Consider the following 14260-nt stretch of genomic DNA (forward strand, 5'->3'; position numbering starts at 1 on the left):
AACACTCTGGGAGGCCATGGCAGGAGGATTGCTTGTGCTAAGGAGTTCAAGACCAGCCTGAACAAGACCAAGACCCCATTTCTACTGAAAATAGAAAAAAATTAGCTGGACGTTGTGGCTTACACCTGTAGTCCCAGCTACTCAGGAGGCTGAGGCAGGAGGATCGCTTGAGCCCAAGAGTTTGAGGTTGCAGTGAGCTATGTTGACACCACTGCACTCTACTGGTAGCAACATAGCAAGACTGTCTCAGGAAAAAAGAAAAAAGACATGGGCCTAATTTGACACATCTAGTAAGAACTGCAGCCAGGATTCAAACCCATGAACCTGCCTTCAATACATGATTCTGCTACATTAAGCTCTCCTGGTCCAACTGTCTTTTAAAAAACAACATAACTGTGGCTATTCCTCCATACCTGAGTGGGGCACAGACCTGTCCTCATTTCCCTGATGCAGACATGCAGCTAGGAGTGGCTGCTCAGCCTACATGTCCCAGCCTCTCCCCTGTCAGATGGCCCCATTTAGATACATGTTCTGATCAGTGACACAAGGGAAGAAGTGCCCCACACTACACTTCAGGGCCTGGTCCATGAAAACATCCTACACAGAACCTTCACCCTATTCTCTCTCAAGGTCACCACCTGGATGAGGAATCTGAGACCCCAGAGAATGGCAGAGCTATAAAATGGCAGTGGCTCTAAATCCCATCACCTCTGGAAGGAAAGCATCGGGCAGTTGCAGAGAAGGCAAAACAAACTCTTGTTGTGTTAGGCCACTAGTATTTCAGGGTTTACTTACTAAAACAACTCGCATTTATCTTATTGATAATGACTAAAGTTTAAAATGTATTTCCTATCTTTTTCTAAGCATTTGACATCTATAGAGAAACTATGTTTGGTAACTAAAATTTTCCTGCTCTAATTGGTAGAGTTAACTTTATACATAAATGAGTGAAAATACCAACTTATTGAGTAGGAGTTCACAACACACTTTTCATCTATTTTATTTCATCTCTTTAGCCACTTGGTGGCAAGAGAAATAAGGTATTATTTTAATTTTAAAGATGAAGAAACTATGGCAGAGAATGGCAAAGATATCCATATTCACACAGACAAATCAGTGGCAGAAGTGGGACTTTAACCCAATCTTCTGACTCAGTATCCAGTGCCCGTTTACGATCTAACTTGATATACTTTTATAGAATCAGAAAAGAGTTTCTTCATCTCTCTTCCATCCCCTGCACAAAATGTAGCTGAAATCTTATTAACTAGGTACAAAACCTCTGTTTTAACACTCAATTACAAAAGGCACATATCCCTGGAAAGACCAGAATTTACAATAAAGCATGAATGATAAATATGAGATTTAGAGGACAAGTTTTAGTCATGGAATGAGATGACGGTGTAAAGATAACCTAAAACAAGGTGGAATATCAGGAAATAGCCAAGAAAAGGAACATAAAGGGGAACCCATTTCTCCTAATTTTGCCTAAGGTCAGACATATGTGACATGCCACTGAATACAAGAGAGATCTTAAACTAGTCTGCAGTTCAGGATTCTAAGGCCTTCTCTCTTCCCCAAACCATCCCATTTTTAATCTACAGACTTACATTTTATATTCTGGAAAGACAGGTTGGTAGTCTTAAAACAAAACAAAAACCCAAATGTCCAAACACTGCCCACAGAGTGAGAGACCTGAATTCAAGTCAGATTTCAAAATTTACTCCTTCCAAAATTTAATACACTTTATTATGTGCCAGGCTTCGTGCTGGGAAGTGGGATATGGTGGTGAACCAGAGACATTTGGTTCTTATCTTCAGGAAAATTATAGTGTATCAACTCTGTTCAGTAACAGCTTCTGTGATCATGGGAAAGTCATTTAACGTCTTTGAGCCTCAGCTACACCAAATGTTAATTCATTGGCAATATGTATAATAAGGTGGTATAGGAGGACTCAAAGAGCTAACTTATGTGAACTTGCTCCGCAAAGGGCTGTTTAAATACAAGTGTTTGCTTAATATTGATGTTTTCTACCACATGGATACCACAAAACACTTATTATACACAGACCACTAGCTGGGAGGCATGGGAGCCTTCACTTTTCTTCTTACTGCCCTCAACAGCTCAGCTGCTCTTACAGCAATCAGTCCTCAGGAATCCTGAATTAAAAAACTAAAGACCCTTTGGCCAATTGAAGTTAATTGGGTAGTCCATGACTTCCACAGCGAAACATCAAGCTATACCAAGTTAAGCAGATTTCCTCACCCATTCATTTAACAAACATTTATTGAGTAACATTTGTTGCACTCTGTAATGAAAAAGCCAGAAAAAAAAAAACCAAAAACATTTTAACAGTTGACTTACTTAATTGATTGATTTTAAATTGTGATAGGAGCTTGAGGGAAAAAGAGTCCTGAAATAGAGCCACACTAGAGAAGACCTACCTTGGTTAAACTGGTTCTCTGTAATAAAGTGGAACTTTGCTGGATACCTAAAGGGCAAGAAATTAGCCATGCAGAGAGAGAGGAGTAGAGTATTCCAGGCAGAAGGAACTTTACGTGCAAATACCCCATGTTGAGGAAGAGCTGAGTGTGTTCAGGAATTGAATACTTCTCATGAGCTTGACCAGAAGAGGTTATGAAGCAGGAAAGGTTGGTGAAAGTTATTTTCACAGGCCATTTACTCCAGAACTTCTCAGAGTCTGTATCATGCTAACATGTATTCAGTGTGTAGTTCCTCCCAAATCTAAAGTTGGACTTCTCAAAGACAGAGCCCTTGTTGGTCTTAGAAACACTCTTTTAAAGTGCTGATTGTTCCATTAAGACATAGGTGACATGAGATGTGCATCCCTATCACTCTTCTCACAAGGCTGCTGACCCCTCAGCTAAATACTCAGAATGCCTGAACTGGTTCTCTGAATTCTGACAGGACCCACTTGCAAACAAGGAGATTTCCTGAGACAGGCTGGTGTATGAGCCCAGGCAAGTCAGTTACATGTTCAAACTGAAAAGAGACTGTGTGAAAGCTTGATTTTTAAATTGCTAAATTCAACAATAATAATCTCTTATATTTTTACTTCTTAGGTCAAAGATACAGGGAGAATGGGGAAAGGACAAAAGGACGAGACACTTATTCATTGTCAGTAAACGTACCATGAGACATAGAACTGAAATAAGAATTATTCTTTAGTAGCAGGAAAAACAACATATGGTCCCTTATGTTTAGACTTTAGCATCTAATTGCATATTCTCATTTTAGTTTGTTTTTTTTGGGGGGGGGAAATGGTTAAAATTTACCTCACTTTTTCTGTACTTTCCAAATAAATAGTAAGTATACAGGAGAATATTGGGTTCTTTACCTTTAAGATATTAACCTGACTTCTTAAATAATCATAGTCCAAGTTATGCTATGACTTTAATACCCAAGTGGCTAGGTTATGAGTCATACCGATAATCACATAAGTAAAAAGTAATTTTTATCAAAAAAGTATAGGATCCTTGACAGTTATGACAGTCTTTTAAATGACTCTATAGCATCATCATCATTTCCCTTCTTTTCTTAATAACCTCTTCATATACACTTTCAAATGACAGTTTTCAATGGCCTGCTCCCCTTTTTCTCTCACATCCAAAAATTCAAAATCAGATCAGACACCTGCCATTCTTCCACATTCAAAAGTATCTCTAAAGGCAGAAGTAGCTGTGTATACATAAAGGATGCAGGTTTGAGTCCACAGAGTGTTAAATTAATATCCTGGCCTGACCAGTTCAACTTACCGTACATCTTCATTTGCCCAGTAACACAATCTATAGCCAACTGCTAACCAAGTCAATATGTGGTAAGACTTAACAGCCACCCTAACTTGCCTTGATAATTATTCTCCTTTAACTGACATAATATTCAATATACTGTTGTTGAAAGCAATAATGCTGAAATTGATGCCTTGAGGGCTACAAGACAATGAGTTTTAGCCAGATAAAACGACTTGTACACTAACAGTGCATTATAGGTTTCCATAGACTTCATACATACATTTATAGCCTACTTGTAAAAAAATGCTATATACAATTATAATCAAAATCATTTGTGCACACCTTATCATTATTACATATAATTTTAAAAATATTAGCCAATTATCAAATAACATTGATTTAGAAGAAAAAGGTTTGCTTTTATAGTTTTTTTAAGAAAATGAACATTTTCTCACTAAGTGATAACATAAGTGATAACAGTTTGTGTCCTATTTTGTTTTTTTCTAAACCAAGAACTGTCTTCACAAGGAACAAGTAGATTATAAATGCTGAATAACAAAAAACATCATTTAAATACAATCTATATTATGATTGTATCAATAAAAATAAAAACTTAACCTAAAGTGCCTCTAATATAAAAATCTATAGTTTTCTCAAAATATTAATTCTAGATTATGAATAAACGTTAAATTTTAGATTTTGTCAAGCCATATTAAATTAATAAAAATTAATTATAATTTAAGCATCACCATAAATGACAATGTTCTTTATATATAATATTTCACCCCAAAATAAGAAACTTTATAAATTTTAGTTTGTGAGTATGCTGAATTTTCCTCTAATAGTTAATTTCTCTTACAATCTTGTATCTTTAAATTCTGGGCCCTCATTAAAAAAAAGGAAATATGGAGTACATTTTAAAGGTATGCATTTTCTATACTGGCCTTAGTGAGAGATAATGTTAAAGTACTGGGGAAAATTAACGCTTAAATAATTATTTTAAGTAAGATGAAAAACAGGCACTAGTCAAGGAAGAATAACGCCATACCACAGGAACACCAGCAGGTTCTGTACCTGCTACCAGCATGATACTACAGTGCGCTGGTTAAGATGGCAAGTGAGCATGGCCATGCACATATCTTCTGGACAGAAAGATACAGTGTATATGCTCCAGATATCTGAGGCAAAAAATACATGTGGAACCAAAATATGATATTGATAATATAAATATAACATCATAGTGGAGGTAATAAAGATGGTACCAGAGTAGGGGAAAATACTTGTAGGTTTAGAATAAAAGAAAGATGAACTGTTAGCCAAGAGTTCCATTCAAACATCTTTAAGAGGTTTGTTCCTGCATGAAGGGTAAGGTCTATCTGAAACAGACATTAACAATCTTGCTATGGAAATGACTGCAGAGGATATGGTACTGTATGCACCTTAGGGCCATTTAAGAAGGGATTATGACACTGGTTCCACACTTAGTTGTTTCTGGCTCCCTCTTCCTGGACCTTGTGTACCCTATGTCCCCTGACCACCCAGGACTTATCTTCCCCACTTATCCCACTGAAATGTCCCCATCCTGAGGCAAATGAGATAATGCTTGTAAACATGCTCTATAAACTAAAAACGTAATATATAATTATTACTATTATCACCATCATCTCATCTTCTGACAGCCAAATTTTCTGTGGCTACCAAGCTGAGATTCTCACTAAATTAAGAAACAATTCTATTCTGGGAGCAGACAGGTTATTCCACCTCCCCTATCTTTCTCTAGTTCTCCTCATAATCCCTCCATTGCTCTCCTGTCCAAGTTAAACACCTGGAGGCACCACATAGGAGAATGACAGGAATTTGTGTGTTTTGATGCCAACTTAAAGCGAGGGGGAGACTTGAGTTTACCCACTCACCACATACCAAGCTGGTAGCCAAGGCCTTGAATCTAACACAAGGGGGCTCAGTGAATAAATACTGGCAATACCTCCAGTGCCATACAAGGCTGGCACAGCCAAAAATAATTTTTTTGGAGGGGTCATTTCTCCTGGTATTATATCCATAGGAAATCTCAAAAATCACTTCAGATTCCTCCTTCTCAAATTGAGATCTCTTTCAGCAGGAGCAGACACTTCTTCCTTATCCAGTGTAGTCTTTTTGGATCCTGGAGTCTCCCAAAATGCTGTTCTCAACATTTACCCCTTAAGGGAAGACAAGTGTCCATAAAAAAACACTTCAGAGGCAAAATATACAATGCAAAATGACTAATGACATACTGTAATAAAATGATGAAGAAAGGGAGGGGGTGGTAGATGAGGGTATGTGAAGGCTGTAGACCTCCCAGAAAAGTCATAAGGCCCTCACCAGATCAGAAGTGCCACTGATGCAAAGGAGGGGCTCAAGGCTAGAGGAACAGGTGCTGTGAAGGCAAATCGATAGCCATGTATGCATGTTTCAGAATGTAGACTTCTGAAGGCTATGATGTGGGGCTTTGTTGGTTGTTAAGTTTATATAGGTTACAGTTCTTCCTTTGATTTGGATGAAGAAACAATAAATGTGCAGGTACACAGACAAATAAGCAAAACACCATCCCTACAAATTGAGCGTGAGAAAAAGCCCTAATAAATCCAAATGAAGGGTAATCTAAGATTTTTACACACACATCACCTACCTCAAAGAGCCCTCCTTTTAATTATGCTACAATAAGACTTGCCAGAGAAGTCAGAAGTCAGAAAGAAGTCTCATTCCCATGTAGTAGGGAAAGAGAGTTGAATTCAAAAAGGTGCAATGCAAACAAAATAACACTAGTCAAGAGATTACTTTTTCCCTTCTAATACACACCACTGAGGCCCTATGGTGGCTGGCTGGGTGTCTCATGTTCTTTCTACTTTCCTGACAAGCCTGATGAAATGACCATTTTCACCAGAGGAGGGTATGCATGCCTGGGTCTGCAGGGGGGCAGGAGGGAGACCAGGTGTGCCAAGGGCTCTTACCCACCCCCAACCTAGAACTGGCCCCAGAGGCTGGCATTCAAGTCCTCCCCCTACCTGAAGGATGTATCCTCGGACATAGTCCCGCAGAGTCCAGCCCAGGCCGTGCAGTATGTGAAGTACCTCCTCTTGCTTCAGGACGCTGAAGAGACGGTCTAGCAGTATCTTTAGCCTCACGGGCACCGCTTGTGTCCCATAGAGCATCAGGCTGCTGATGTCAAACACCACATTGGACTGCACAATCTCCACTTGGGTGGGGTGGTACAGGTGCTGCGTGCTGAGCTTATCCAAGGCTGTGGTGGTCCCACCAAAGTTTCAGAGATGTGGGGGTTGGGGTGGAGGAATAAAGAGAGAGAGGGAGAGGACAGAGAAATTAGAAATATTACTGGAAGTTATCATGGTTGCATCTCTATAGATAGATGATAACCACAGATGTTTAAGCAAGATTTTGCTATGTAAATATTTCTCTTCCCTTCTCTTTTTTGCTTTGCCCCTTTTCTTTTCTTTCTTTCTTTCTTTTTTTTTTTTGATTCATTGTATTTATAAATTACAGGTTACAGCAAATACAAAACACATTCAACTTTCAGAAAGAGTCACTGAAGATGTTTTTAAATGACTGTGGCTGGGACTAAAACCCTGACTAATTAATTTGTTAATTGAACTATGGCTCAACTCAAGTTACCATGGTGTCCCTCTCTCCCCACCAAGAAACAAAACAAAACAATTCCTAACTAATGTCATACAAGGAGGCTCAACCAGTAAGATTTACCCTTTATAATACCTGAATAGTTTAAAGAGGAAGAGGACTGTGTTCTTTAGACTATAGGGGTAAAAGGCCTAATTTATAGAGAGAATAAGGAAAGCTGACATCTATGTGGAGGGCTAGAAATTTAACTCAAATTATATTAGCTAAGGAGGATTACCCAAGAAGTTAGTTCTCACAATTTCTCTTTTGTTAGTCACCTATGTTAGTTTTTGTGTTTACAGGAATGTTCTCTGAAAGAATTAAGGAAAAAAAGAAAGAAGAAATTCAAGCCATAATTTTGTCACTTTGTTAATAGCTCTGACAAGGGTATAGATGAAAATAGAAACATCCCAAAATCAAATTTTAGTAATTTCTGTGTTATTTCAGCTAACTAGTAATTCAGCGGAGAAAAGTGAGGATGAACATTCTCAGAGTAAATACTTGCACTAGTTTTAATGAAACTACGATTTCAACAATTGGGCTATTTTTCTCCTTAAATCTAAGATATTGCCATTTCTTTCCTTGAACTAAAAGCCAAGATAAGGTCATAGATTTTAGTACCCTCCTATATCTCAGTTACTGGGAACCATATTGTTGATAATATAATTACATTTTTCTCAGTTTTCTAAGATAATACTGTCTCATCTATAGGACTCAAAGAGATACTGCAAAGATTAAGGAGATAATGAGTAAGAGGTGCTCTGAACTCCTTAAGAGAACACAAAAGGCATTACCATTAATTGTCAGAACTACACACATATGCCCATTTAGAGATTAAACAAGACAAACATGTAAGCCTGAACGGTGGTCATCTAACTTCACGAGCCAGGCAAATGGCCACTAGACAACATCCAGCTCAAGTCATAACTACACCTGAACATACCTAAGGTTTCTGCAAATTCTAAACTACTATGTGGCCTTTCTCAACTCCTTTTCCTCATCTTATCCCCTAACAGTATGGGCTATGGTACATGTATATTCTCAGCAACTTCTATTTTACTGTACCAATAATTCTGCATAATAATGGAGGGACTTAAAAGTGCATGCAGGTTTTTTAGTACTTCAAATGTATTTTTTCAGAGCTCCTCCTCCACTCTTGTTTCCTCCTGACTTGTGGTCACTAGAGAGTTCATGTGCTCTTGATAAATTGCTTTCTTACATCCACAGTGTAAAGGCCCTTATCATTTACCCGCTGGCTTCATTCAACACATTTACTCCCAGGAATACTTTGTCAAAGAGTTCGGGTTTCCTCATACTTCATTTCTTGCAGCTGATTTGTCTGATCTTTCCTATTCTCATGGTTAAGTCAACTTTGAATAAATAGCCTTAAAAATTAATTTAACGTTTGGGAAAGATAAGGGATTCACAAGCCTAGGGATTGAAGTCTTCTCTTGCTCCACAGGGCATTTAAACTGCAAAAAAGCAGGAAAGGGGTATTATTATCCCTGTTCTTCTTCAAGTACAGCTTAACTACTCAGCCTTCTGAGGAGTGGCTGATCTGCTTACAGAACCCAGTGACCAGATATGGGGAAATATGTTTCTCCTTCACTTTCCCTCATAAGCTCTTCTGGACCATTGCAAACACTTCTTTATAAAATACACTGCTATGACCACAACAAATATGAAATAGAAAGGGGAAATAAAATGACACCAAATCCTGATTTTTACGTATGTGTTTGGCATCTTTTATCTCTGCATTAAGTATGTGCAGCTGTGTGTAAAAATAAGTTCAAGTGCTGGGTGGAAAAATTCTAATCCCTGTCCCTCCCCCTCATTAAAAAAGGTTGACGATTTTAAAAGATGACAAGTACTAAACTATTGAGGGTAGAGAAAAAAAAGTGAAATTGTTCAGAAAACTGAATGAATGCAGGTAGAACAGGTAAGCCAAAAATAGTTCCCTAGATATACTTTTCAGAACACCAGAGAGTGAGAATATAATAAAGACATGACTGGATTCTTCTTTGTGAATACACCATATGTCAAGAAGTAGGAATACTGTTACAAACCACATAAATCTATAGCACGGGTCAAGAACTTAGCTATAAGAGCCAGATAATACTGTAGGTTCGAGGGCTTTATGTTCTTTTTCATACCTATTCATGTCTGCTCCTATAGCAGGAAAACAGCCATATAAAGATAAGACTTAAACTAATAGGTGTGTGTCTGTATTCCAATAAAACTTAATTTACACTAACAGTCACCTCCCAGCTTAGTCTGAGCCCTGATATGGAGGATGGAAAGGTGGGCCAGATATCTAAAGAAAATCAATAGTAGATAATGATAAGGCCCTGAGAGTATAGTTTAGGCAGCAATTACCTAGGAGATAAGCCATAGATCAAGGCTTAGAAAATACTAAATTGCCCAGCATGCAGACCTCAATTGTAAATTTCAGCATAAACATATCATCAAAGATTATAATCTGTCAAATTTCTTAAATATATCCAAATTTTCCACTCTATGACTGTAGAATAATACTGAGTCACGAAATTGTGACAACTATTGGGGAAATATCCTTGGTGGAACAAAGGGTAAGTGATGATTTTCTTAAGTGTCATCTATCTGTAAGCTGAGAACTGGACTTCTGCCAGATTCCATGATCTTTGTATGTCTGTGGAGGAGTTACGTCTGGATCTTGTAGGGTTTGGAATATGAGCTAGGCTAATAGGGATGAGGAAAAGGTAGGGAAAGAATGTGTTCCTCAAGATAGAGTGGGGAAAGATGTCACCTACAAGAATGTTCTATGGGCCTAACTATCTGCTATTAATTGTCCCATACCAATGGTATTGTTAAGATTCCATCTACATATGAAATCTTAACCACAAGTTGGGTGAAGCTGCTCTAGGTAAAGCTGGAGTAAGCATGGATTGGAGAATTTCCATACATTTGTTACTCTCTTCTTCCCTTCAAACTGTTTAAATATTTCAGTGGGATGAACCCTGGAAGTACAGTTTGAAAAGCATTTTTCTACACAACAAGATGATATCAATTGTTTTGCTTTTTTGGTGTTCATTCCCCTTTATTCTGGTAATAGAAATTGGATTTTCCTTTGAGGAACCACTCCTTATGTGCACTCATAGAACTGAATATTCCTTAGCCAGGCCTGTAATACCAGTATATCCCAGCCTCCTGACCAGAGCAAGTGGTTCAAAAATGGGCAAGTGACCTAAATCTGGACGGCGACAATGAATCCAGAAACATACTTAGAACTACTGAGAATTTCTTTTCTCAAAATCTGCAGCTAGGAATTATACTTGAGAATGTGAAACATATGGAGAAGAAAGAGTTGAGCTGTAAGATGATCTGAAGATGACCAAGTACTGATAATATTGTTTGATCCAGAAGATTTGGCAGTACTTGACGTTGGCACTATCTCTGGAGTTTTCTGCCGCATCAGCCAACAAAATTTTTAAAAAATCAACCTCTCTCCACCCTTTCTTCCAATGTCTACCTCAACTGACATTCTATAACTTGAAACTAAAAGAGCCCTCACTAATCTAACTACCTTTTGAAGTTCTTCTCCAGCTGGATTCCATGTAATTTCAAGTAGTGGTCAGTGGTTCAACTAAAGATATGTTAGTTCTTAGTTAAACACAACTCACAATGTCTGCAATTTCTGAAATTAAGGGTTTACCAAGACAATTTCATATCTTATACAAATTTACAAAGGGTGATGGATGCCTTCAACAGCATTAATAAAGACAAATAATGGTGAGGAGGAGAGTAAAGAAAGTGACTATTTAAGTATCAACTACATATCACAGACATCATTCTAGGGGTTCACTATTGTCTCATTTGATCCTGTAATTAACACACACACACACACACACACACACACACACACACACACACACGAGTATTATTATACTATCATCGCCTATTCTGAGATCACAGGCTCAATGGGGTTAGGTAACTGGCCTAAGGTCACTTAGCAATTTTACCTAAGAATATTCTTGTTCCACCACAAGTTCAGATGAATAGTCAATAAAAAGCTTGCAAGTCCTCATCATGCTGGAAGTCCCTAACTCCAAGCAATCTGGGCTTCTTGCCCACCACTCTGCTGAAGCAAGCATTTCAAAGGTCAACAACACCTGCCTTTCTGTGAAATCCAATAGCATTTTTGCTTCATTGTTCTCTGTGGTCTCTCCATAGCAGCTGACCTTATTGATCACTATTTCTCCTAAAATGCTTTCTTCCTTCATTCACACATACATTCATTCACCAGCTCTTACTATTATAACTTATCACTGAGGTAAGATGCTGTACGCAGATGCAAAAAGTAATTTATGTTGTAGCCTTCACCTCCAAATGTAGACAGATACAGGCAATATAAATGCCATAAAAAAGATTTGATAAAGTACTGTGGGGACATGGAACAGAGGGCAACTCTGCCAGGAAACCACAGTCTCATAAGGTAACTAGGAAGTCAGCAGGCAAGAAAGGAGGAGAGTGATGTAGGTAGATGGAACTAAGGCAATGGTTCTCTAACAGAAATGTGCACCAGAATCACCTGGAGGGCCTATTAAACATATATAGCTAGGCCACCTCCCCAGAGCTGATTTAGTGTGTCTTCGTTGAGGACCAAAAACCTGCATTTCTAACACATCTCCAAAAGATGCTGATCCTGCTGGCCAGGAACCATATTTTGATAATCACTGAATTAATGGATGTGTCTGAGAGAACTGAATATCCAAAGAATGTGTAGCCCTTGAGGCAAAATAGTGGGAGAAAGTCCAAAAGGGTCAGATGGGCAGACAATAAGGAGCTTTAATTCTAAGGAAAGCTTATAATTTTATTTCTTGTCAATAGGATATAGAAAATATTAAACATTTTGTAACACGAAATGCCTTTTAATTTTAGATAAAAAATTCTGACAACAGTGCAAAAGTTTAATTAAAGCAACAGTTGTCAGCTGGAAGACAGGACACACGTCCAGCAGGAACAGTGACTGACGAGGTGCTGGACGAACCTCAGCCACAGAGCCACAACCCCCTAAAGGAGAAAGAGTCCAGAAGGCGAAGGATCATGTTAGGTTTAAAGATTGCCACAGGTAATTCTGACACACATGCCCTACCCACATGCCACATTGAAAACCAGAGAAAAAGAATTAGGGGCAAGGATGTTTTAGAGCCAAGTGAAGACAGTAGGAAATGTTTGCACTACCCCGCTGGGAGATGCTTTAACTCAGTGGACTTCTAAATATGATATGCCTAAACCTTGGTGGTGCAAAGACCTTATTCCATGGGGTATGCCAACATAGGGACTCAATTTCCAAATCCTGCAATTCCATATTTACTTTAAAATTGATCCACCTGAGAACAGGCCTGCATACACATGCAGATTATCCATTCTCATTTCTCTTTTGAAAACTGTACTCTTCCTTCGTTACAACATAGGGGTATACTCCGGCTTACCTTATATGGTATTTGCCTAGGGTGTTAAAAATCTCTTGAGTACCAACATAATTCACAATTTGCATTGCTTTGGGAAAGCCTCCTTTAATGATTAATAAAGGCTCCTCTTTCCCTGGCTATACACAGACAAGTAAAGCGTAATTAGAACCTGATACAGGATTTGGGCCTATGTTGGAATTTTCAGAATTCAGACATAATGTAAAATGGGGCAATGGTAGGTAATGAACTCGCCTCTTACATTCCTATTTTAATAATGTATTGCTCTTTAGAAAGTATCCTATGGGAGCAAAGCAAAAGTGTCCAATAATGAAAATGCCCATCCTCTTCACATAGTCAAAGATAAGCAATTCTTTTCAACTATTCTCAATACCCATTCATCCCTAGGAGGTGTCATCACCTGGGAAGAAAAGCGACTAAGCAAATGTAAGTGATTCCCACATTTTTAAAAAAAATTCAGTTTGAATATTTATCTGGACTTATGAAATTTGTAAGATACACTCAATAAAAACTGTGGATAGAAATTTTACGTGGTTTCTTTCAGAAACTATATATCATTTAATAAGGTAGTTACAACCTATTTAATGAAATAATATCAAAATATTTCAGTTATCATTAATCATTTTCATCATACAAAATTTTGAATATTTTCTATAATCAGGTTAATAAAAATAACAAAAATAAATTATAATCCAAATGTCCAAGCACTTAATTGTTAGCAGTATATAACTGCCTATTTTATTAAGTACCTACATATTCACCATGTGATCTAGCAAAATAAATATTTTTACATATGACTCTTATCTAATTTGTTCCTAAAGTCCAACACTAGATTGTGTGATATACACATGGAACCACAGTTATCAAAGTAATAACGTAACTACTCACTTCATAAATAACTTAAGTTATACATTATAGTACATCATTACTAGTTAAGTAATTAGAAATAGGATTTCTATTATGAACTGAATAAATTAATATTATCAGCACCATTTTTTATTCTGGACTATTTTAGTAATCAATCATACAAGATGTATTCCATAACCTGTTGATGTATTTTTATAATTTTTCTCAAAGTGCATGTTAATGCATTTATTTGAAATGAAATGAGAGTTTAACTTTTTCTAATAAAAATTAAGTCAGATTTGACCATGATCATTGGCTTTGCCTACATGGCTTTAGGCTACACGGTGGAAGTTTTCATCAACCAAGACAGATAAATCTGTAGCAGTAAGATAAAAGCATTCTGTTAACAAAACATTACAAAAGTTATTTGGATTAATAACTAATATAGTATTTTTATTTTATCAATCTTTTCTGTGTAGACTAGAATAAACAAGCTGCCTTTAAATTAAAATCAGATAATTGTAT

General features: G+C 37.5%; 1 protein-coding gene across 2 annotated transcripts in view; it reads right to left on the reverse strand.

Moving 5' to 3' along the window:
- Nucleotides 1-14260, reverse strand: part of BNC2 (basonuclin zinc finger protein 2) — a 404883-nt gene that overhangs the window by 110363 nt on the left and 280260 nt on the right. For both annotated transcript variants that reach the window (XM_076008760.1, XM_076008759.1), the window contains one exon: nucleotides 6794-7029. In XM_076008760.1, coding sequence (XP_075864875.1) covers nucleotides 6794-7029 — 236 coding nt within the window. The remainder of the gene's footprint in view (nucleotides 1-6793; nucleotides 7030-14260) is intronic.

This window comes from Microcebus murinus, chromosome 12, assembly GCF_040939455.1.
Source record: "Microcebus murinus isolate Inina chromosome 12, M.murinus_Inina_mat1.0, whole genome shotgun sequence".
Taxonomy (NCBI): domain Eukaryota; kingdom Metazoa; phylum Chordata; class Mammalia; order Primates; family Cheirogaleidae; genus Microcebus; species Microcebus murinus.